The sequence below is a fragment of the Amblyraja radiata genome, chromosome 5, assembly GCF_010909765.2.
Source record: "Amblyraja radiata isolate CabotCenter1 chromosome 5, sAmbRad1.1.pri, whole genome shotgun sequence".
In the NCBI taxonomy this organism is placed as follows: Eukaryota; Metazoa; Chordata; class Chondrichthyes; order Rajiformes; family Rajidae; genus Amblyraja; species Amblyraja radiata.
In genome coordinates this window covers 70,737,997-70,761,962 of record NC_045960.1, presented here as the reverse complement: position 1 = coordinate 70,761,962, position 23,966 = coordinate 70,737,997, and the positions used below count along the sequence as shown (strand labels likewise).

General features: G+C 39.8%; 1 protein-coding gene across 10 annotated transcripts in view; it reads left to right on the top strand.

The window, feature by feature from the left end:
- Positions 1-23,966, top strand: part of pum2 (pumilio RNA binding family member 2) — a 96,546-nt gene that overhangs the window by 26,564 nt on the left and 46,016 nt on the right. For 4 of the 10 annotated variants that reach the window (XM_033021524.1, XM_033021520.1, XM_033021523.1 and 1 more), the window contains exons 4-7: positions 1,521-1,626; positions 5,212-5,399; positions 17,280-17,446; positions 22,629-22,908. In XM_033021524.1, the coding sequence (XP_032877415.1) occupies positions 1,521-1,626; positions 5,212-5,399; positions 17,280-17,446; positions 22,629-22,908 (741 nt within the window). Of the gene's footprint in view, positions 1-1,520; positions 1,627-5,211; positions 5,400-17,279; positions 17,447-22,610; positions 22,909-23,966 lie in introns of all 10 variants that reach the window. The other 6 variants (XM_033021516.1, XM_033021517.1, XM_033021514.1 and 3 more) reach the window with 3 other exon arrangements.

Here is a 23,966-nt window from a genome sequence, read left to right as displayed (position 1 = left end):
GCACTTTCAAGTCACAAAAATGTTCTGTAATCCCAAAGTGGAAACAACATGCCACTTAAGTATGCGGCTCGGATGTATGAAACCATCCAACTCGCAATGACATGAACAACGTAAAGATAACAATGATTTAGGTATTCTTCCCATCAGATTTGCTTTTTTTTCTTGAAGTATTAAAATATTTGTTTGATTTGTCAGATAAATAGTTGGCTACTTTTATTTCTTCCCCCAGCTCCTTAACAAATTGTAATTTTTCCAATTTTGTCATGGATACTTTTTGACTTTGTGTAGTGTGTCCAAGGTTCTGGAAATCCTATTCTTGAGAGTTACACTCCATCGCATTTTTTTTAATTGCATATCATCCTTTATACCAAAGATACTAGTATCCTAGTAACGCTCCTCTAGTATCTTTGCTTTATACCATTAGAAAGGGGGAAAAAGAGATGCCGATGCTTGAAGTGCTTAATGCTGCCTGGATGTCGGCTGAATAAATGAAGGAAAAGGGATTTCATGCTGCCTTCTTATCAGTGGTGGTTGCCATTTTCTTGTCACCCAAAAGGACTTTTATCATTAGAGTATTTACAATTGACATTTACCATAAGACTGTATTCATGTATTGCCCATTTTCATTTTTGTTGACAAGATGGCCATTGCCTTAAATGTTTGCTGTCCTTCTGGAGAACAAATAATAATGGTGGCTGTATTTATTGGCCCCTTTTAAATGGCTTTCCAGATAGTCTGAGAAATAATGCAGGTGCTCAACTTGGACAAATGATTTTGCTTAAAAGAGCTCATGCCATTGTCCACCTGACTTCATGCAGCCAGGCGTGGCTTCAGATTTTGGACCAGAGTATTTTTGCACAGCATAGTCCTCATAATGCCAATAACATTAAAATGCTTTCAGGTGCATACATATATTCACATATGAAATGATCTTGGGTTTAATGACTCATCAGAAAGTCAGCATTACCATGGTAACATTTCATTAATGTCAGCCTTACGTGCACTAGCTTCTTGATGTGGGACTTGAACCTACAACCTTGTGGATCAGTTCGTGGTTTGGCTCATGTGGTTTTTTGATTGACAAAGCAGGCAGGGAAGACTAGATAACTTTCTTCTGCTTGTATTTTGTATGTTCCTGTCTCTTGTTAGCCTGTTGTAGAAGCTTGAAGCAAATATGGAATGGCATTTTGATTTAAACCGTTGCAGTTTGCAACTGTTCAATGTGCAATTGATGGTCGAATTCAAACTCATCAGTTTGAAAATAAATGAAGTGAACAGCATATGTATCTCTAAAAGTAGCTGATATCCTGTGTCAAAACCAGTTCGCTTTGTGTAAATATGGTTTGCTGACGTTTGCAAAAGTCCCCAGTTATTATTATTGAAATAGAAAATAAATGAAAATGTTGTGCTTTTCTCTTTCCATGAGATTACCAGTTTGCTTCTACATTAAAATATAGATGTTTCTCTAAATTTAACTATTTAAAATAGTTGTCACATATTTACTGTTTGCTTATTTTTAGCTTTTACCTGCTAAGAAATTCTGGGAATCAGATGATTCAGCAAAAGATGGCCAAAAGGGGATTTTCCTAGGAGATGAGTGGAGGGACACTGCATGGGGAGCATCTCGTAAGTCTCACTGACAATATTTTTCCTGTTTTGTGTAAAATATGGTTTCCACTTTTAGTAAAATGTCGTTGAAATTGAGCATAGAAAACAAAATTATTGTTTAATTGCTGTGATTTTGTGAATACAATTTCAGGTGAACATAAATATGCTCACCTAAAACGAAATTGCACCTTACATGGAGAAAAACAGGTGTGCAACTTTATATGGAATGTGCTGTAAACTTAGATTTGAATATTTTACCTTGATATTTCACATTGCTATTGAAGTGGCAAACACAGGACAATGTTTTTGACAGACATGCCAAATTAGCATTTGCAAGCGTAGATTGCTTAGAAATCTTGACAAAAATAATTAGCTATAATCTCTTGGGGTTTCTTTTGAGGAGAGAAACTTTTGCAGAGCCCATTTGCTCTGTCCACAATGGACATCCTGGTTGCAAGCTGTTTTAACTCCCTATCCATTTCCCACACTGACATTGACATGTTTGTGCTTGGCCTTCTCCACTGTCAGGGTGAGGTCAAACAAGAAAACCTCCCAAAATGCAACGTCTCATACTTGCTTGTGCAGTACATCATTGCCTTTATTTAGAAACGAGGAACTCCAGATGTATGTTTACAAAAAGAGACAAAGTGCTGGGGTAACTCAGCAGGCCAGGCAGCATCTCTGGGGAACATGGAGAGGTGATGTTTTAGGTCAGGGCCTTTCTTCAGACTGTTTGCAGGAGGGGGGGACAGAGAGGGGGAGGGGGGAGAGAAAGCTGGAGGAGAAGTCCCCAGCCTATTCATATTTGTTTTTGGTCAGGACCCTTCTTCAGACTCTTTTTTTATCTTCTTCAGACACCTTTATTTAAATCGCCAATAATTTCTCATGATAATGTCATCAACATCTTCTCGGGTAAAGTGTCTCATCTCGTTTCAACTTGGTATTCTGCAGAAGCTTGGTTGAAATCAAGAGCTTACTGCGATGAATAATGGATGCAAGTTTGCAACATCTCATCTGCATTGTAGAACTTATTCTTCTTGCGTATGGCGTGCACAGCCTAAAGTTGTAGGACAACTTGTTCTATTTGATCTTATTTGACTGCATACCAGGTTGATTGCCAGGTTGCAGTCTCCCACCCCATTGTAGAACTGATAGAGTTAATTGTGTTCAGGATTGTATGTGACTATATGAAAATGTTATGAAATGTTATGTTGAAATGTCCTTGAAACTACAATGGTGGATGGAATATAATGTTGTGTTAAGTAGCATTTGCTTAATGGCATTAAACATTTTTGTTTCAAGGAATATTCTCCAATTCCTTGTGATGACATTTCAGAAAATGAATTCAACCACAGTTCTATTATAATGAACTAATAACCTTGCATAATCAGCATAATTGTGCTATTGGTACAATCTAATTGTGCTATTCTTAAACTTCCTGCAATAATTCTTCTCTATCTTTCCTTTACCTTTTTTTTGTGTTTGGTATTGTTTACTTTAATGCCTCCCACATATACTTAAGAATCTTCTTATGTGTTTGTTTGAAATACCAATGAATTCAAGTAATAAACCTTTTAAAGACTTTGCTTTTCAATGAAGACACAACAAACTGCCAATGCTGATTTACACAAAGACACAAAGTATTGGAGTGACTCAAAGGGCCAGGCAGCATCTCTGGAGAATATGGATAGTCTGGGGACTTTCTTCCCCCCCTGTCCCCGTCCCCGTCCCCCTACTGCAAGCAGACTGCAGAAGGGCCCTGACCCAAAACATTGCCTCTCCATGTTCTCCAGAAATGCTGCCTGATCTGCTGAGTTACTCCAGCATTTAGTCTGCATTTCAATGAATCTTTGTTTCTCCATAACATAATCATGGAATGTAAAATAACAAATTAGAGACTCAGGATTGTTCTTTCCATAATACATACTGTTTACTCTGTTAATGCTGTTTACTCTTAACTCTTGCACCTTTTGTGTCTGTTAACACCTTTTGATTACTACCATGAGGGATTTTTCTTTGATCCCAAAAACAACTCGGCCTGAATTTGACAATCTTGTTATTTTCTCACATCTTTCTTTGGCAGAAAAAAATGCTGTGACAATTAATCGTTGCATAGAAAATGCTGATTCTTTTTTACTCAAAGCCCAATTTCCAGCAGATTTTGTATTTCAGATTCTTAGATTCATCCATTTCCAACATTACACTGAATAGCGCAAAGTGTAGAAACCTAGAACTGCAGATGCTAGTTTACATAAAAAGACAATGCTGGAGTAACTCAGTGGGTCAGGCAACATCTCTGGAGAACATGGACAAGTGGTGTTTTGAGTCGGGACTCTTCTCCAGAATGATTGTGGTGGGGAAGGAAGAAAGCTGGAAGAGAGATGGGGCAGGACAAAACTTGGCAAGTGAAAGGTAGATTATAGGTGAAGAGTGTTTTGACAGGCAGATGGTTGGACAATGGCCAGAGATGAGGAAAAAAAGGTGTGAGATAAGAATAGAAGATTTGTGAAGTCGGGAAGGAATTTCGTCGGGAGGGAGAAATTGATGCGAGTCCAGGTGCGGCATGATGGGGAGGGGGCGGGGGTTAGTTAGCTATCTAATTTGGAGAATTCAATGTTCATAAATGGTCATTGGATTGTAAGCTACCTCAGCGAAATATGAGATTCTGTTGCATCAGTTTGTGCATGGCTTCACTCTGGCAATGTAAGAGACCCAGGACAGAAAGGTCAGTATGTGAAGGGGTGTTAAAATGGTTAGCAAATGGGATATCCAATAAGCTGAAGGACCAGCACTTTATATTCCACTTGGGTAGCTTACAACTCAACTTGGGATTGGGTGATGAGAGTACAAAGGAGAGACAAGGTTCTGGGTGACGGGGTTGTGGGATACAGTGAGAGAAATGTGTACGTAGAGGGGTGGGGAAAAGCTTATGATATTATTTGATATTGGAGAATTCAGTGTTCATATCATTGGGTTGTTCATTACCAAAGCAGAATATGAGGTGCTGTTCTTCCAGGTTGCGTGTGGCCTCCCTCTCACAATGGAGGAGGCCCAGGACAGAAAGGTCAGTATGGTAACGGGAAGAGTTAACATGGTTAGCAACTGGGAGATCCAACGGTCCTTGGTGGACCGAGTGCAACTGTTCAGTGAAACTGTTGGAGAGTTTATGCCGAAGCTTGGTCCTGCCAATGTAAAGGGAGCCACATTGGAACATCATCTACAGTTGATACGGTTAAAGGAGATGCATGTGAACCTCTGTCTCACCCAAAAGGACTGCTGGGGTGTTAGGATGAGGGAGGAGATATAGGAACAGAAAGTATTTCTTAATCATCGTTTTCTACTCATTAGTTGTCTTGAATTTTATTTCCATTCACTATATATTCTGACCCTCTGTTCAGCATTTTTGTCACTGTCAAGGAGAATAAAATAATTTAGTGCATTTAAGTAGATTTTCTGACAAACTTTATTGGTCTGTTATTTTCCTTCATAGGATCACAATGTATGATTTTTTTTTTCCAGCTTATGTTAGCTTCTTGCAGAAATTGTAAAATTCTGTTCCTAGCAAACAAAAATGTATTTTACGTTTACATTTATTTTATCCAGACCATACTGTGTCTCAGCCAATCATGGTTCAAAGAAGGCCTGGTCAAGGATTTCATGTAAACAGTGAAGTTGGCTCTGTTCTATCTCCCCGTTCTGAAAGTGGCGGCTTAGGAGTAAGCATGGTGGAGTACGTCTTGAGATCTTCACCTGGGGATAAACTGGATACTCGTTTTAGAAAAGGACCATTTGTAAGTAAACAGCCCACAAATAATATTGACTTAATAAAGTTAAGTATTTCACTTTACTTAAATTTAAATGATCTAATCTCCAGCCTTCGGTATACTATTATCCAGAATTAAATTGTGAGCAGTAATTTAACGTTATTCTTGATATCTGTGGTCTTATTAGCAAGACCAAAATCAGTGCTTTCGACTATGATTGATAAGATATTTGAATTTGATAAGAAATATTCAAATGATGCAAGAGCTTGAAGTTACTGTAGTGCTTTGGCCCTGCTCATCTTCTGACCTCCTCATAGTAATCAGTGTGATTGACAGTTTCATTTTCCTACCGCATCCTCTTTATTCTGTTATTACGCAGAGTGGTTTTGCATGCAGTGATTCCATGCAAATTCAGTCAAGCTTTCTCTCCACTCACTTGCATCGTCTCCATTGAAGTCACTGGACGTTTTATTTTCGTGCATGTTCTGGCTGATCAGCTTTCAAATGCACAGGTACTCAGCACAACATTTCTATCACCCCTCCTGGATTGCTTTTCATTTTGCTATTAGACTGCATGTCTAACACTCAATCTCAAATGTTGTTAAGTGGGGGTACCGCAAGGCTCGGTCCTGGGACGGCAGCTATTTACAATATACATCAATGATTTAGATGAAGGGATGCAAAGTAACATTATCAAATTTGCAGATGACATAAAGCTGGGTGGTAGTGTGTACAGCGAGGAGGATGCTATGAGAATGCAGTGTGACTTGGACAGGTTGGGTGAGTGGGCAGATGCATGGCAAATGCAGTTTAATGTGGATAAATGTGAGGCTATCCACTTTGGTAGCAAAAACAGGAAGGCAGATTACTATCTAAAAGGTGTCAAGTTGGGAAAAGGGGAAGTACAACGGGATCTGGGGGTCCTTGTTCATCAGTCAATGAAAGTAATCATGCAGGTACAGCAGGTAGTGAAGAAAGCGAATGGCATGTTGGCCTTTATAACAAGAGGAGTTGATTATAGGAGCAAAGAGGTCCTTCTGCAGTTGTATAGGGGCCTAGTGAGACCACACCTGGAGTATTGTGTGCAGTTTTGGTCCCCTAATTTGAGGAAGGACATTCTTGCTATTGAGGGAGTGCAGCGTAGGTTTACTAGGTTAATTCCCAGGATGGCGGGACTGTCATATGCTGAGAGAATGGAGCGGCTGGGCTTGTATATTCTGGAGTTTAGAAGGATGAGAGGAAATCTTATTGAAACATATAAGATTATTAAGGGTTTGGACACGCTAGAGGCAGGAAACATGTTGGGGGAGTCCAGAACCAGGGGCCACAGTTTAAGAATAAGGGGTAAGCCATTTAGAACGGAGACGAGGAAACACTTTTTCTCACAGAGAATTGTGAGTCTGTGGAATTCTCTGCCTCAGGTGGAGGCCGGTTCTCTGGATACTTTCAAGAGAGAGCTAGATAGGGCTCTTAAAGATAGAGGAGTCGGGGGATATGGGGAGAAGGCAGGAACAGGGTACTGATTGTGGATGATCAGCCATGATAACATTGAATGGCGGTGCTGGCTCGAAGGGCCGAATGGCCTACTCCTGCACCTATTGTCTATTTATTGTTATCTTTGGCAAGATTGAAGTTCTGCAGTCCCCATCATAAACATCCTTCTCTAGTCACTAATTCCAACAGTTCCTGCAGACGAGATCCAAATAAAGGGCGAGATCCAAATAAAATGTCTGCAATAGGTTAGAGACCAAGATTACCCAAGAAACACATGGTGTTAATGCCATTTCAGAGAAAGTGATGAAAGCGTGTTCATCAAAACAGATCAGTCTAGAAAGCTGTAAATAGCGGGAGGTGAATGGAAACTGTAGAGAAGGAATAAAATGTAATGTTAGCACTATGAAATGCTGAAGCAATAGTTGCTGAAAATCTAAACATGAAGAATGCCACAAATCCACAGCAGATAAATTATCTGTACAGCGAGATAGAATCTGATTTAATGTTACAGGTAGAGTGTCCTCCATAATGTTTGGGACAAAGACCCATCATTTATTTATTTGCCCCTGTACTGCACAATTTGAGATTTGTAATAAAGTAAATCATATGTGATTAAAGTGCACATTGTCAGATTTTAATAAAGGTCATTTTTATACATTTTGGTTTAACCATGTTCAAATTACAGCAGTGTTTATACATATTCCCCTCATTTCAGGGCACCATAATGTTTGGGACACAGCAATGTCATGTAAATGAAGGTAGTCATATTTAGTATTTTGTTGCCTATCCTTTGCATGCAATGACTGCTTGAAGTCTGCGATTCATGGACATCACCAGTTGCTGGGTATCTTCTCTGGTGATGCTCTGCCAGGCCGGTATTGCAGCTATCTTTAGATTATGCTTGTTTTGGGGGCTAGTCCCCTTTAGTTTTCTCTTCAGCATATAAAAGCCATGCTCAATTGGGTTCGGATCGGGTGATTGACATGGCCACTCAAGAATTTACTATTTTCTAACTTTGAAAAACTCCATTGTTGCTTTAGCAGTATGTTTGGGATTGTTGTCTTGCTTTAGAATGAACTGCTGGCCAATGAGTTTTGAGGCATTTCTTTGAACTTGAGCAGATAGGATGTGTTTATACACTTCAGAATTCATTATGCTACTACCATCAGCAGTTGTATCATCAATGAAGATACAGTGAACTCCATAATGTTTGGGACAAAGACCCATCATTTATTTATTTGCCTCTGAACTCCACAATTTAAGATTTGTAATAGAAAACAATCCCATGCACATTGGTGCACATTGTTAGATTTTAATAAAGGCCATTATTATACATTTTGGTTTCACCATGTAGAAATTACAGCTGTGTTTATACATAGTCCCACCATTTCAGGGCACCATAATGTTTGGGACGCATGGCTTCACAGGCGTTTGTAATTGCTCAGGTGTGTTTAATTGCCTCCTTAATGCAGGTGCAAGAGAGCTCTCAGCACCTAGTGGTCCTCCAGTCTTTCCATCACATTTGGAAACCTTTGTTGCTGTTTATCAACATGAGGACCAAAGTTGTGCCAATGAAAGTCAAAGAAGCTATTATGAGAATGAAAAACAAGAATAAAACTGTTAGATACATCAGCCAAACCTTAGGCCTTCCAAAATTAACTGTTTGGAAAATCATTAAGAAGAAAGAGTACTGGTGAGCTTACTAATCGCAAAGGGACTGGCAGGCCAAGGAAGATCTCCACAGCCGATGACAGAAGGATTCTCTCCATAATAATGAAAAATCCTCAAACACCTGTCCGACAGATCAGAAACACTCTTCAGGAGTCAGGTATGGATTTATCAATGACCACTGTCCGCAGAAGACTTCATGAACAGAAATACAGAGGCTACACTGCAAGATGCAAACCACTGGTTAGCTGCAAAAATAGGATGGCCAGGTTACAGTTTGCCAAGAAGTACTTAAAAGAACAACCACTGTTCTGGAAAAAGTTCTTGTGGACAGATGAGATGAAGATTATCTTGTATCAGAGTGATGGCAAGAGCAAAGTATGGAGGAGAGAAGGAACTACCCAAGATGCAAAGCATACGACCTCATCTGTGAAACACCAATCTGGGTGGGCGGCGCGGCTCACGTCGCAGCGGCCTCTGCAGTTCGTCTGTCGTTTTTTTTTTTTTTTTGGTCTCGTTTGTATGTAGTTTTTTTTTTTTTTTTTAACTGGGTGGGGCAGGGGGGTGGGGAAACTTTTTAAAATCTTTCTCCTGCACGGAGAACCCGACCTTTTCTCTGTCGGGTCTCCGTTGTCGTTGGGGCCGAGCACCGTGGAGCAGCCTCCAACCAGAACGACCTGGGGCTCCAGTCGCGGAGCTGCGGACTTACCCACCATCGCGGAGCTGGCCGAGTTCGGAGCGGTAGTGGCGCGCTGCTGCTGCCCGACCCAGGAGATTCGGGAGCCCGCGGGTCCCTGCTGGGAGACCGCTTTTCGGGGCTTCCGCAACGGCGACTTCTCCCACCCGAGTTGCGGGGTTGAGGATGACCTGGAGCGGGGCCTTACATCGCCCGTCGCGGCTTTAAATGGCCGCAGGACTTGTTAGCGCACGCCGGGGGCTCCAACACCAAGACCCGGAGCGCGGCCTTGCATCGCCCGGCGCGGCTTTATAATTGCCGCGGGACTTATTTACCATCGCCCACCGGGGGCTTTGACTCTGACATCGGGAGGAGAACGAGGAGTGCAGGGGAGAGATAAGACTTTGCCTTCCATCACAGTGAGGAGGAGATTCACTGTGATGGATGTTCGTGTAAATTGTGTTGTGTCTTGGTTCTTCTTGTTTGTATGACTGCAGAAACCAAATTTCGTTTGAACCTCTGGGTTCAAATTACAACAAATAAATTGTATTGTATTGTATTGTACGATGGTGGGTGGGTTATGGCCTGGGCATGTATGGCTGCTGAAGGTACTGGCTCACTTATCTTCATTGATGATACAATTGCTGATGTTAGTAGCATAATGAATTCTGAAGTGTATAGAAGTTCAAACAAATGTCTCAAAACTCATTGGCCAGCGGTTCATTCTACAGCAAGACAATGATCTCAAACATACTGCTAAAGCAACAAAGGAGTTTTTCAAAGCTAAAATATGGTCAATTCTTGAGCGGTCACATCAATCATCCGATCTAAACCCAATTAAGCATGTATTTTATATGCTGAAGAGAAAACTGAAGGGTACTAGCCCCCATAACAAGCATAAGCTATAGATGGCTGTAATACAGGCCTGGCAGAGCATCATCAGAGAAGACACCCAGCAACTGGTGATGTCCATGAATCGCAGACTTCAAGCAGTCATTGCATGCAAAGGATATGCAACAAAATACTAAACATGACTACTTTCATTTACATGACATTGCTGTGTCCCAAACATTGTGGTGCCCTGAAATGGGGGGACTACGTATAAACACTGCTGTAATTTATACATGGTGAAACCAAAATGTATAAAAATGGCCTTTATTTGACAATGTGCACTTTAACTACATGTGATTTTTTTTTTCTATTACAAATCTTAAATTGTGGAGTACAGACACAAATAAATAAATGACGGGTCTTTGTCCCAAACATTATGGAGGGCACTGTGGGTGACCTTGCATCAGAATTGGCTGGTTATGACACAGAGGAAAGTTGGGTATATAAAATGGTGTTTCTTAAATTTATATAGGAACAACGCAGGAGGCAAAAGGCAGAGTAGTTGAAGTGGGATCTACAATTAAAGTAACAGGCTAAACTGTTGTTTTAACTTCACAGAAGCTCTCAGTTTTACAGCAGTTCCATATCCAGTTGCATCTCTCAATTCCAACACTTTTCCCCAACTCGACTATCCTCAATCATCTCCCTCTATTTGCGCTCACAGGCAGACAAGGGGTCATTAACAAGTATGCATTGTCCTCTTAGATAGCAACAACAGCCAAGAGTCGTATACAGTAAACCCTCGTTATAGCAGACCATGATAGGGGAAATGCTGTCAGTTATTGCCGATTGTCCGCTCTAAATGAGAAGGTATTGTACATGTAGAAGAAACAAACTACTGTAGTAGCTGGTTAATACACAAAAGGACACAAAGTGCTGGAGTAACTCAGCGGGTCGGGCAGCATCTCTGGAGAACATGGATAGGTGACGTTTTGGGATGACCCTTCTTCAGACTCTTGGTCTGGAACTGGGCCTGGAATTGAGGAGAGTTGATGACCCCAGCTGGGGGAGAGGCAAGGATTGATGAAGTCAATGGTGGTGGCCTGCGGGCAGCCGGAGTGCAGGTGAGAGTCAGCAGCGGCAGGCACAGCCTTGCAGCAGCTAAGGAAGCTGTGTAGGCCGTTGGTGGTTGCAGAAGGTCAAGCCTGCAAGCCGGAGACGGCGCGGGGGCAGCAGGTGCTGGAAGATGCTGGGGAGGCGGCGCAGGCTCTATCGTGTGAGGTTGCGTGAGCCAGGTGTGGCGTGGACAGCTATCGGTAGTTCAGTCCGCTATAACTGAAATCCGTTATCAGTCAATGAGGGCCTATGTATATAAAAACAAATCAGCTGTCAATTTCATCTTATAATTTCTCACACCTCTGTTGAACCATCCCTTTATCTTGTTAGATCTAAAAGAAACAAAAACATTCATGGATCCTCCAAAAGTGAGATGAGTATTCCAACTCGCTCAGGTTTTTCATTGGTTCATAATTTTCAACTTTGTTCCATTTCAATCACAATGAAACTTTGCACTTGATTAATTATTTCACATTTATTGCTACTGGACTATATAATTTGTTAAATTAAAATCAGCATAAGTAGAAATTTAGAATTCAACTACATGTGTGTGTGTGTGTGTGGTTGCTTTTTAAAAAGAGAAAATGACACAAAGCTGGGTGGCAGTGTGAGCTGTGAGGAGGATGCCATGAGGCTGCAGGGTGACTTGGATAGGTTGGGTAGGTGGGCAGATGCATGGCATGTGCAGTATAAACGTGTGGTTATCCACTTGTGGCAAGAACAAGAAGGCAGATTATCTGAATGGTGTAAGAAGGAATTACAGATGCAGGTTTAAACCGAAGATAGACACAAAAAGCTGGAGTTACTCAGCGGGACAGGCAGCATGTCTGGAGAGCAGGAATGGGTGATGTTTCTGGTCGAGATCCTTCTTCAGACTGCAGTCAGAAGAAGGGTCTCGCCCTGAAACATCACCCATTCCTTCTCTCCAGAAATGCTGCCTGTCCCGCTGAGCTATTCCAGCTTTTTGTGATTATATGAATGGTGTCAGTCTAGGAAAAGCGGGGGTGCTACGAGACCTGGGTGTCCTTGTACATCGGTCACTGAAAGTAAGCATGTAGGTACAGCAGGCAGCGAAGAAAGCTAATGGCATGTTGGCCTTCAATGCGAGAGGATTTGAGTATAGGAGCAAGGAGGTCCTACTGCAGTTGTACAGGGCCCTAGTGAGACTGCACCTGGAGTATTGTGTGCAATTTTGGTCTCCTAATTTGAGGAACGACATTCTTGCTATTGAGGGAGTGCAGCATAGGTTCACCAAGTTAAATCCCGGGATGGTGGGACTATGATGAAAGAATGGATCAACAGGGCTTATATTCACTGGAATTTAGACGGGTGAGAGGGGATCTTATAGAAACATATACAATTCTTAAAAGGAGTTGGACAGGCTAGATGCAGGAAAGATGTTCCCCATGTTGGGGGAGTCCAGAACCAGGGCTCACAGTTTAAGAATAAGGGGTAGGCCATTTAGGACTGAGATAAGGAAAAACATTTTCAGCCAGAGAGTTGTGAATCTGTGGAATTCTCTCCCAGAGAAGGCAGTGGAGGCCAATTCACTGGATGTATTCAAGAGAGAGTTAAATATAGCTCTTCGGGCTAACAGAATCAAGGGGGGGATATGGGGGAAAAAGCAGGAACCAGTTACTGATTCTGGGTAATCAGCCATGGTCATATTGAATGGCAGTGCTTGCTCAGCCGAATGGCCTAATCCTGCACCTATTTTCTATGTTTCTAAATTATTGAAGTATGCAGTGTAGATTGTTTTCTTTGTCATAAGCAACAGAACCATGTCCAAGTCTGTGGGGATTACTAATGAAATCTCAGTAATTTAATTTGATTCATTGGTTAGAAATTAACTCCTTGTGCACGAGAAATGTTGAGCTCCACATTCCTCCTCGTGGGCATATTATCTTTCGCTTTTTTGGTTTTTTGAATAGTTTTCTCCTGCCCCATCAGCATCTCCCATGTTGGTCTCCTGGCATTGATGTCTCTTTACCGGCAGTAGATCCTAAGAGCACTGACGTCTGATCTAGCCAATCTGGTAACACATAAAGGTGCCACTCCAAGCTTTTTCCAATTCTCGTAATGTACTGCCACTGACTTAATTACTGATTAAACAATTTGCTTGTCCATGTATCTGTTCATTTCCTATTTGGCTGTAATATCAAGCACCAACCATACAAACTGCCTCTGATGCTGTGGTCACATTGTCTCTTCCATCTTCTTGCAACATCTCCATTTAAGTATTGTCCTCTTCAATGTCTTTTCTACTCACCAATCAACTGCCCAGGTCTATCCAAGTCATTTACAGTATTACCTTGCCTCTTCCTATTCTTTGTTAGTTGCAAATTGATAGTCTTCAGTGGCCTAGTTAATTAATAGTTTATCTTGCCTGTATCAAGACTTCAGCCACATGTGGTTGTGTTTTGGTCATCTATGCTTGTATTGGTTTTGTTAGCTGCGATTATTATGAAAGCTGAAACAAAACAGGAGGAAAAGACACCATTCTCTTTAATTCGTCTTCTCATTGGAAGTCAAGTTTTCAACTGGTTGCATTTTGTTCCTATAATTCCAACTCCTCTCTTGGCTTAACTGCCTCCCTTCCTTATATGCAGCAGCCCTTAAGCTGCTTTGTCCAAGTACTTCTCATTTGCCCTAATATCTCATTGTTCACCGGTATTGAACATTGACACAATTTCTGGGTGGGACTTTAGATATATTATGGTTTATGGCATGATAGAAATTTAGGGCTGTGTTATGCATCTTGGATAAGATTCATGGTACTTTAAGAGATGAACAGGTCTTCCCAGACATAATTTACACATGTGGCAAACAGTTTATAACAGAAAGATAAGGTAGTTAGATATTTTTTATATTGGAAAATAAGATATTCTGAGAGATAGGAAGGAAATTTATAATTCAAGACTAAAACATTTGGAATGTGAGATACGACATAGTAGCACCGCTGTAGAGTTACTGCCTTACAGCGCTTGCAGCGCCAGAGATCTGGGTTCAATCCTGACTACAGGTTCTGTCTGTACGTTCTCCCTGTGACTGCATGGGCTTCCTCCAAGATCTTCGGTTTCCTCTCACACTCCAAAGACATACAGGTTTGTAGATTAATTGGCTTGGTATAAATATAAAATTGTCCCTAGAGTGTATCGGATAGTGTTAATTTGCAGGGATCGTTGGTCGATGCGGACTCGGTGGGCTGAAGGGCCTGTTTCCGTGCTGTAAACTAAACTAAACTATACAGTGAATGACTGTTGCTCAGCAATGTATTTTATATGTAGTGGCATAAATTAATTTAACCTATTTTATATTTCCTTACACCATGGAAGGAGGCCCTTTGACCCAGTGAGCCTATGAGATCTCACATTAGCTTCACTGTAACATTCTTTCATATTTTTATGGGTTTTTTGTATATATCATTAAAAAAGTGCACTTATTGAGAAATTTTGAGAAAACTTTCCTCTATTTTCAATGTACAGAAGAAAATACTAAACTTTACACGTTTGTTTTGGAACTTTTCAAACAAGTCTTAAAATATAAGATGGAACTCAGTGGAAAAATGTAACAGTAAAGATAGTTAATTGTTCTTTGTTGAGTTCCTTTAGGGGGCTGGTATAAATGTAAACCTGGTAGTATTGCAGTATAATTAACTAATTCTCAGTGTGGAGGTAGAGTGTGGCTATCAAATATAAGGTGAATATTTATTTTAAGAAAGAATTGGCTAACTTACAGTGGGTACTTGTGGTGCACAAATGAACAAAAAACAAACAAACAACATAGAATGATCAATTATTTGCAGCAATGGTTAAACCAAATGCTGTTTAATTTTGTGGCAAGAATCTGGTGAAAATCCACTTGGTATTACGAAACATTGTATGCTTTGATCTAATCATCTCCATTTTCCCTTGGTCTTTTCATTTTAGTGCAAAAACCTTTCATTAGTCATTTGCTATTCAATTCAATGAAAGTAATTTATTAATTTACTCTAGAGGGCAGTATTCCTGAAAGAGTAATTCATAAATTAAGATTATTCAAGTAATTTCAGCCATTCAGGTGCACCATTCTGGCATATTTCATCGTTTTTTTTAGTGTATCCAGACATTTTCCATTCCTCCACTTGGAAATCCACTTTAATGTTGATTATCTGATATTAGCCTGAAATGTACGTTGCACATTAGTTTGACCTCTATCTGCTTTGTAAGTTCCTATAATTTAAATTGAGGTGATATTTGACATACAATTTTATTACCTTTGGGTTTCCTGCTTTTAAACAATTACTGGAAATGTAGGTATGTGCTTCCAAATATCAAAGTATACCAGTGATTTGATGTAATGGTCTCCTTGTCATCATTTTCCTCGTACTTTAAACTGTTTGTATCTGGCTGATGACTGCTCCTACTTATTGCAGCTTGGGAATAATGGTTATTGCAGTTGGCTGTTGATCAGGGAGCAGATCTTTGCCTATGTTCCTGTGTTGCTGTGTAGTGACTTGCTGGAAATGCCTGTAAGATTTGTGGGTGCAAAATAATTCAAAATCAGCCCATTGCCATTGAATGGTGACATCCACAGTTCAGATCACTCATGGAAAATTAGCATCTATCTAAAGTGAAATGCATGAACCTTTGGGGCATGATTTTTGCCAAAGCCAAACGCTCTAAATATAAAGTTAATATACTTTGAGTAAAGCATAATAATGATTGATATTAGAAATTAAAGAAAAAACAGTTAACGTATCCTACCACACTGGCTCTTTCTACTTCTTTCTAAGTGTGCACGATTTTGTTTCAGCTAACTGTAAAATCACTGCAATTTCTCTCGATTTCTTTGTAGATTGTTATATAAAGAAATATGCCATGATTGAATGGCAGAGTAGACTTGATGGGGCCGAATGTCCCAATTCTGTTCCTATAACTTATGAACTTGTGAAAGAAATGTTGAGCATAAACTAAATATACAAAGTACCAAACTGAGCTACAAAACAATGTGTGTAATGATATGCTGCACATGTTTTACAACACTGTGGTTGCAAGTGTTATTTTCTACGCTGTTGTCTGCTGGGGCAACAGCATTAGTGCAAAAAACAACAAGAAGCTGGACAGACTGGTTAAACGAGCTAGCTCAGTGCTGGAGGGGAGAGTAGACTCTGGGATGGATGTGCTTGAGAGGCGTATGAGGCACAAGGTGCAGGTCATCCTGAAAAACCCCGGGCATCCCCTCCATGCAATTCTGGAGAGTCAAAAGAGCACTCGGAACAACAACCGGCTCCTCTCCCTGCCCTGTAGAACAGAGCGGTTCAGGAGATCCTTCACCCCTGCAGCCATTAGATTTTATAATTCGGTTGTAGGGGGATGCATTTTGCAATTTTTAATTTTTAACTGTCTTTTTAAGTATTTAATTGGTCTTTTTAAGTATTTAATTGGTCTTTTTAAGTATTTATTGCTCTCAGGTAGTGTCCACATTGTATTCTATGTATTTTCTGGCTGCGTTCGTTTTGAATCTGTGGGTTTGTTAGTTGGGGGCTTCTGGACATCTGAATTTCCCTGAGGGGATCAATAAAGTATTTATTATTATTATTATTAAAACAATGTAAGGATAAGTTCAAAATCATGAGTTTAGGGACAAGACGAAACATTAAACAAATGAATCTTACCTATAAGGTAAAACATTTATAAGGTGAAACATTTTTGAAGATGATTGATGAAAGATAATGAAGCTCTAATTGGAGTATATTTTATGGAGAGAAAATAGAGCTAGCCTTAACTTCTTTCATATCCTATACAGATTTCCTGGAAAGATTGCTGGATTATGATTTGGTGCCAGAGCAAATTTTAAACAAAGATCATTGAAGTCAATCTTAGCAGCCTTGCCACTATTCAGCTGAGATCTGTTGGATTAACATAGACTGGAGATTGAACCAGGGGCTTACCTTGTCTTTATGACATTTAATATTTTGGAGGAAATACAACTTTTACCTTGAAAGGTTTATAAATGTCCTCCAGGGCATTTTAAATATTTGGCAAGGTTCTGCATGAAAATATCCTGATGTAAACTATTGATGAGGACACTGAACAGTTTGCCTCTGTAGTATACCTGCCTTAGTGGATTTGTTTCATTAGGGTGCTGGAGACACAGAGCCTGATGAGAATGACAAGGCTGATCAGAAAGGGAAATCATCACCATTCGAGGAAGATAAAAATAGAGATCTGAAACAAGGAGATGATATTTCCAAAGCTAATGGGCTAGTTTTGCAGAATGGAATAGATACAGACTGCAAAGACTTCAAGTAAGTGTCTAATTTTGGTATTCAAAAATTCTGTAAAGGTTTTTAAGCTGTCAAATTTATTTTCTTAAAGTGTTGCATATAGTAAAGTGATCAGATAGTCTGGTTCCAAGTCTTTTAGCAATGCAGGTTTGAGCAGACCAGGCATATGTATTGTATAAGGATGAATTGAAATTCCTTGTTTCCAAATGTAAGCAACAGGGCAAAATATAAATTCTTGTTGCTCCCTTAAGTTTTATCTACTTTTGGCATTGCTATGCGCTATCCTATATAGGCATATTCAAGAACTGGCAAAATAAATAGAAAACTTGTGTCACAATAATCATTCAGTGTACTAACAGTTGCCTTAACAATATATACTGTTGTCAGCTAATACCAATTTTTAGAAACACTTTATAATCGCAATTTTATGCTAGATAATTTTGGAAGATGAATGGTTACATCTTTTTTTGCAAACTTGTATCATGCCTTGATTTTAATTTGGACAGAGAAATGGCTTGCATTGTTTAAGGTTTACTTGAAGCCACATTTTTTTCATTCTTTACAGTGCAATTTTTACATTCTTAAATCATAATGTGGCAGTCATATTTGGTGTATTTGCTCATTTAAGTTTTCTTTCATAATTTTTATTACCCCGGGGCATTCTGTTCCATTCACTACACGTACCCGTAGATAAGTACTTCCTGCAATTGTTCAGCCATCAGGATTTTGAAAGTTTTGTTGGGAGAAAAGTTCCATGTGTTTTGCTGCCTTTCCTGTGATTAGAAATATCCAAATTTCCAATAGACTTAGAGGGGTGGGTGGGGCGGTCAAAAATGCAGCAAGCAATTTTTTTGAAAGTTTGAATTGAACAATCTAAGGATAGAAGTAGCTGGGCTCAATTGTTGTTATAGTTCACCTGGAAAAGAGAACTTCCTGATCATTAATATGTTAAGATCAAAAATATGGAAGAAGCCATTATATAGACTTTTCAGATTGTTTGGAGCTGTATTTGATGTTGGAAGAAAGATTTTGCCAATAGGCTTAATCCATTTACTTTTGAGTTAAGAGGACCATGTATGAGGTCAGTACTATGACTTAAGTGAGATAATACTTGTTCAATGGTAAGTCCTTGATACCAAGAATTAGGGGAAATATTTATTCATCCAGTGTATTGGCAGCAATCTGTTTTGAGATCATTCTAAATGTTGCTGCCTGGCTTTTAATTTTAAAATAAACAGTTGTTAGCTGATTAAAATGTATTTGATACTTATGAAAGTAGTTAATTTAATGTAATTATATTTTTATAAAATAAGACTTCTCATGATATGAATATGAAATTGCTTCTGTTGTTGCCACTTTAACTGGAAGAAAAGTTTAAGCAGTGCAAGTGACCTTATGCAGAAGTGCCTTGAATTTGCTCACAATGAGCATGTGCTAATGTCCAGTTATTCTTCTCTGCCCCAAATAATTGAAAACTAGAATTTGTGCTTCAGTGACATTAATGTAAGTTCACAGTTCATTGTAGAAGGCAAATAAACTATTAGGTCTGCAGTCTCCTATGGTAAATAGAAGTAATATCAGCAGTGGTTAGCTGACAGTTGCAACTAGCGCAGTTTTCTAACAGGTGGGAAAGTCTTGTGAACCATGAAGGACTTTAATACTTTTAGGCAGCTCTATCACTCATAGGCAACTTTCACTCTTCGGCAGCTCATAGGCATTCCTAATGTCTTGATGTCACTTCTAAGTTAAAAACGTACTATTTTTGAACTGATGGTTCGTTTTAATATGAGTGAAACCCATTTTTGGACACAAATGAAAGAAGCTAATGAAGAGTTGTATCTCTCAATGAATAACAGTTCAACCACGCTTATAAAGGACGATTTTCGATTCTGAGAAAATATTCTGCAGAATAGGATATGGCCTATGTTCCATTGGAAAAAAAAAATCTATAATTTGGAAGTAATTTTGCTTTGATAATGATGTGCAGTTTTGGAGGGCATGTATGTAGAACATGACCCAGCATGTTTTTAAAAGGAGAACACACAGTCCTTGGGACAAAGACCCATCATTTGCTTATTTGTCTCTGAACTCCACAATTTAAGATTTGTAATAAAAGCAATCACATGTGGTTAAAGTGTACATTGTCAGATTTTATTAAAGGCCATTTTTATACATTTTGGTTTCACCATGTAGAAATTACAGCTGTCTATACATAGTCCCCCCCCCCCCCCCCATTTCAGGGCACCATAATGTTTGGGACATGGCTTCACAGGTGTTTGTAATTGCTCAGGTGCGTTTAGTTGCCTCCTTAATGCAGGTGTAAGAGAGCTCTCAGCACCTAGTCTTTTCTCCAGTCTTTCCATCATCTTTGGAAACTTTTTGCTGTCTATCAACATGAGGACCAAAGGTGTGCCAATGAAAGTCAAAAAAGTCATTATGAGACTGAGAAACAATAACAAAACTGTTAGTGACCTCAGCCAAACCATAGGCTTACCAAAATCAGCTGTTTGGAACACCATTAAGAAGAAAGAGAGCACTGGTGAGCTTGCTAATCGCAAAGAGTCTGGCAGGCCAAGGAAGACCTCCACAGCTGATGACAGAAGAATTCTCTCCATAATAAAGAAAAATCCCCAAACACTTGTCCGACAGATCAGAAACACTCTTCAGGAGTCAGGTGTGGATTTGTCAATGACCACATGAACAGAAATACAGAGGCTACATTGCAAGTTGCAAATCACTGGTTAGCCGCAAAAATGGGATGGCCAGGTTACAGTTTGCCAAGAAGTACTTAAAAGAGCAACCGCAGTCCTGGAAAAAGATCGTGGACAGATGAGACGAAAATTAACTTATATCTGAGTGATGGCAAGAGCAAAGTATGGAGGAGTGAAGGAACTGCCCAAAATCCAAAGCATACCACCGCATCTGTGAAATACAATAGACAATAGGTGCAGGAGTAGGCCATTCGGCCCTTTGAGCCAGCACCACCATTCAATGTGATCATGGCTGATCATCCCCAATCAGTACCCCGTTCCTGCCTTCTCCCCATATCCCCTGACTCTGCTATCTTTATGAGCCCTATCTAGCTCTCTCTTGAAAGTATCCAGAGAACCGGCCTCCACTGCCCTCTGAGGCAGTGAATTCCACAGACTCACAACTCTCTGTGTGAAAAAGTGTTTCCTCATCTCCGTTCTAAATGGCTTAAATTGTGGCTCCTGCTTCTGGACTCCCCCAACATCGGGAACATGTTTCCTGCCTCTAGCGTGTCCAAACCCTTAATAATTTTATATGTTTCAATAAGATACCCTCTCATCCTTCTAAATTCCAGAGTATACACGCCCAGCCCAGTCCATTCTCTCAGCATATGACTGTCCTGCCATCCTGGGAATTAACCTTGTAAACCTATGCTGCACTCCCGTAATAGCAAGAATGTCCTTCCTCAAATTAGGGCACCTAAAATGCACACAATACTACAGGTGTGGTCTCACTAGGGCCCTGTACAACTGCAGAAGGACCTCTTTGCTCCTATACTCAACTCTTCTTGTTATGAAGGCCAACATGCCATTTGCTTTCTTCACTGCCTGCTGTACCTGTATGCTTACTTTCATTGACTGGTGAACAAGGACCCCCAGATCAACACCCCCAGAACACGGTGGTGGGGGTGTTGTGGCCTGGGCATGTATGGCTGCTGAAGGTACTGGCTCACTTATCACTTATCTTCATTGATAATACAACTGCGGACGGTAGCAGCATAATGAATTCTGAAGTGTTTAGGCAAGGCAAGGCAAGTTTATTTGTATAGCACCTTTCAACAACAAGGTAATTCAAAGTGCTTTACATAAAACATTAAAAGCATTGGAAAGAAACACATATAAAATGACATTTAGATGTAAAACTATTATTAGATTATTCAGATAAAATAATTACAAAATTAAAAGCAATCAAATAAAATATTTAAAATAGAATAAAACCAGGAATAGAAGTTACAGTGCAGTATAGGTAATTAATAAATTGTATTGTTTACTGAAAGGCAGCGGCAAACAGAAAAGTCTTCAGTCTAGATTTAAAAGAGCTGAGAGTTGCAGCAGACCTGCAGTTTTCTGGGAGTTTGTTCCAGATATGTGGTGCATAAAAACTAAATGCTGCCTCTCCATGTTTACTTCTGACTCTGGGGACACAGAGTTTAGACACATCCTATCTGCTCAATTTCAACCAAATGCCTCAAAACGCATTGGCTGGCAGTTCATTCTACAGCAAGACAATCCCAAACATACTGCTAAAGCAGCAAAGGAGTTTATCAAAGTTACAAAATGGTAAATTGATGAGTGGCCAAGCCAATCACCTGATCTGAATCCAATTGAGCATGCCTTTTATATGCCGCAGAGAAAACTGAAGAGGACTAGCCCCCACAACTAGCATAAGCTAAAGATGGCTGCAATACGGACCTGGCAGAGCATCACCAGAGAAGGCACCCAGCACTGGTGATGTCCATAAATCGCAGACTTCAAGCAGTCATTGCATGCAAAGGATATGCACCAAAATACTAAACATGACTACTTTCATTGACATGACATTATTGTGTCAAATATTATGGTGCCCTGAAATGGGGGGATTATGTATAAACAAAGCTGTTATTTCTACATGGTGAACAAAATGTGTAAAAATGGCCTTTAATAAAATCAGACAATATGCACTTTAACTACATGTGATTTTTTTTTTTTCTATTACAAATCTCAAATTGTGGAGTACAGAGGCAAATAAATAAATGATGGATCTTTGTCCCAAACATGGAGGGCACTGTACGATACCTTTTTGGCAATAATTGTGTATTTTATATTTAGTTAATGAATCCTACGATAAACAGAGGTTATCATTCGAGTATTAAGAACCACAGTGTTTATTAACCTGTTTGGTGTGTCAATTAATTTGGTATTGAAAATAAGTTATTTTCGCTAAGCACATCATTATGTTACCAATTTGGATTTATCCAATTAATTTGAAATGTACAGAAATCTCTTTAATATATGTCCAATATCCATTTGTATTTGTAATGTTAATTAAGGATTGTTTTAATAATTACACGATGAGAAGCCCCTCTTTTTTAAGCTAGCTTAATAATTCAAAATCAATTGCCTTTTTTAAAGAGTATGTATGTTGCATTTAACAGAAAACTATAAACCCATATTTGTATCTTTATGCTGCACAGCCGTACTCTTGGAAGCCATCAAGCGCCTCCCATGGAAATGGCTGAACGCCTGGGTCCAAACCAGAACACTTCAGAAGGTTTAGGCCAATTGTCCAATGCTACAGCAAATAAACCACCTGGAGAAGAGTTTCATAATTCTGACACTCAAAATTTAGACAGCATTGAGGCCACAGTTGGCTTAGATCATTTGCAGTTTGACTATTCAAGCAATCAAGTATCCATGGACTCTTCAGCAGCAGCAGCAGCTGTGGGTCTTTTTGACTACAGCTCCCAGCATCAGGTTAGTCCTGCTGAGTGATTTGGTGTTTGTTTCTCCCTTGAGATAAAGCATCATATACAGAGTTGAGTACATTTGAAATAGAAAAGTATATCAGAATGCTCTAAGGCCCAAATCATTTGCAAAAACTTGCTCAGATTCAGTGCCAGATTAACTACAGTAAAGCCTAGACCAGAACATGATTTTACAGATTTTCACCTTATTGGAATTGGGGCATCTCTTTGCCAATGCTCAAAAAATGAGAATAAAACATTCATTTAGTTTGAATGTAAAATCAACCATAACCAATGCCAATTTTTCAAGAGCCGATTGGAATTATAAAAGTTTTCATCATTTAAATTTGTTCACTCCACAGGCAAATACCCTTAATTCTTAGTTGTGCTTGAAGGTGTTTAGTTAATCATATGGTCACATGTAATAGGAGCAGAATTAGGCCATTCAACCCATCAAGTCTACTCTGCCATTAAATCATGGCTGATTTATCGCTCCATTCTAACCCCATTCTCCTGCCTTCTCCCCATAATCCCTGACACCCATACTGATCAAAAATTTCACAGATTCACCACCCTCTGACTAAAGAAGTTCCTCATCGCCTCCTTCCTAAAGGAACGCCTTCTCACTCTTAGGCTATGGCCTCTAGTCCTAGACTCTCCCACTAGTGGAAACATTCTTTCCACATCCACTCTATCCAAACCTTTCACTATTTGTTGCATTTCAATGAGGTCCCTCCCTCATTCTTCTAAATTCCAGCGAGTACAGACCCAGTGCCATCAAACACTCATCATAAGTTAACCCACTAATTTCTGGGATCATTCTTATGAAACTCCTCTGGACTCTCTCCAGGACCACCACATCCTTCCTCAGATATGGTGCCCAAAATCGTTCACAATACGCCAAATGCGGCCTGACCAGTGCCTTATAGAGCCTCAGCATTACATCACTGTTTTTGTATTCAAGCCCTCTTGAAATAAATGCTAGCAGAGGGTTTAACCATTTTTGCAATCCACAATCTACAATCCAAGAAAACTTGACCAATACCACTGCATGATTTTGCCAGTGTC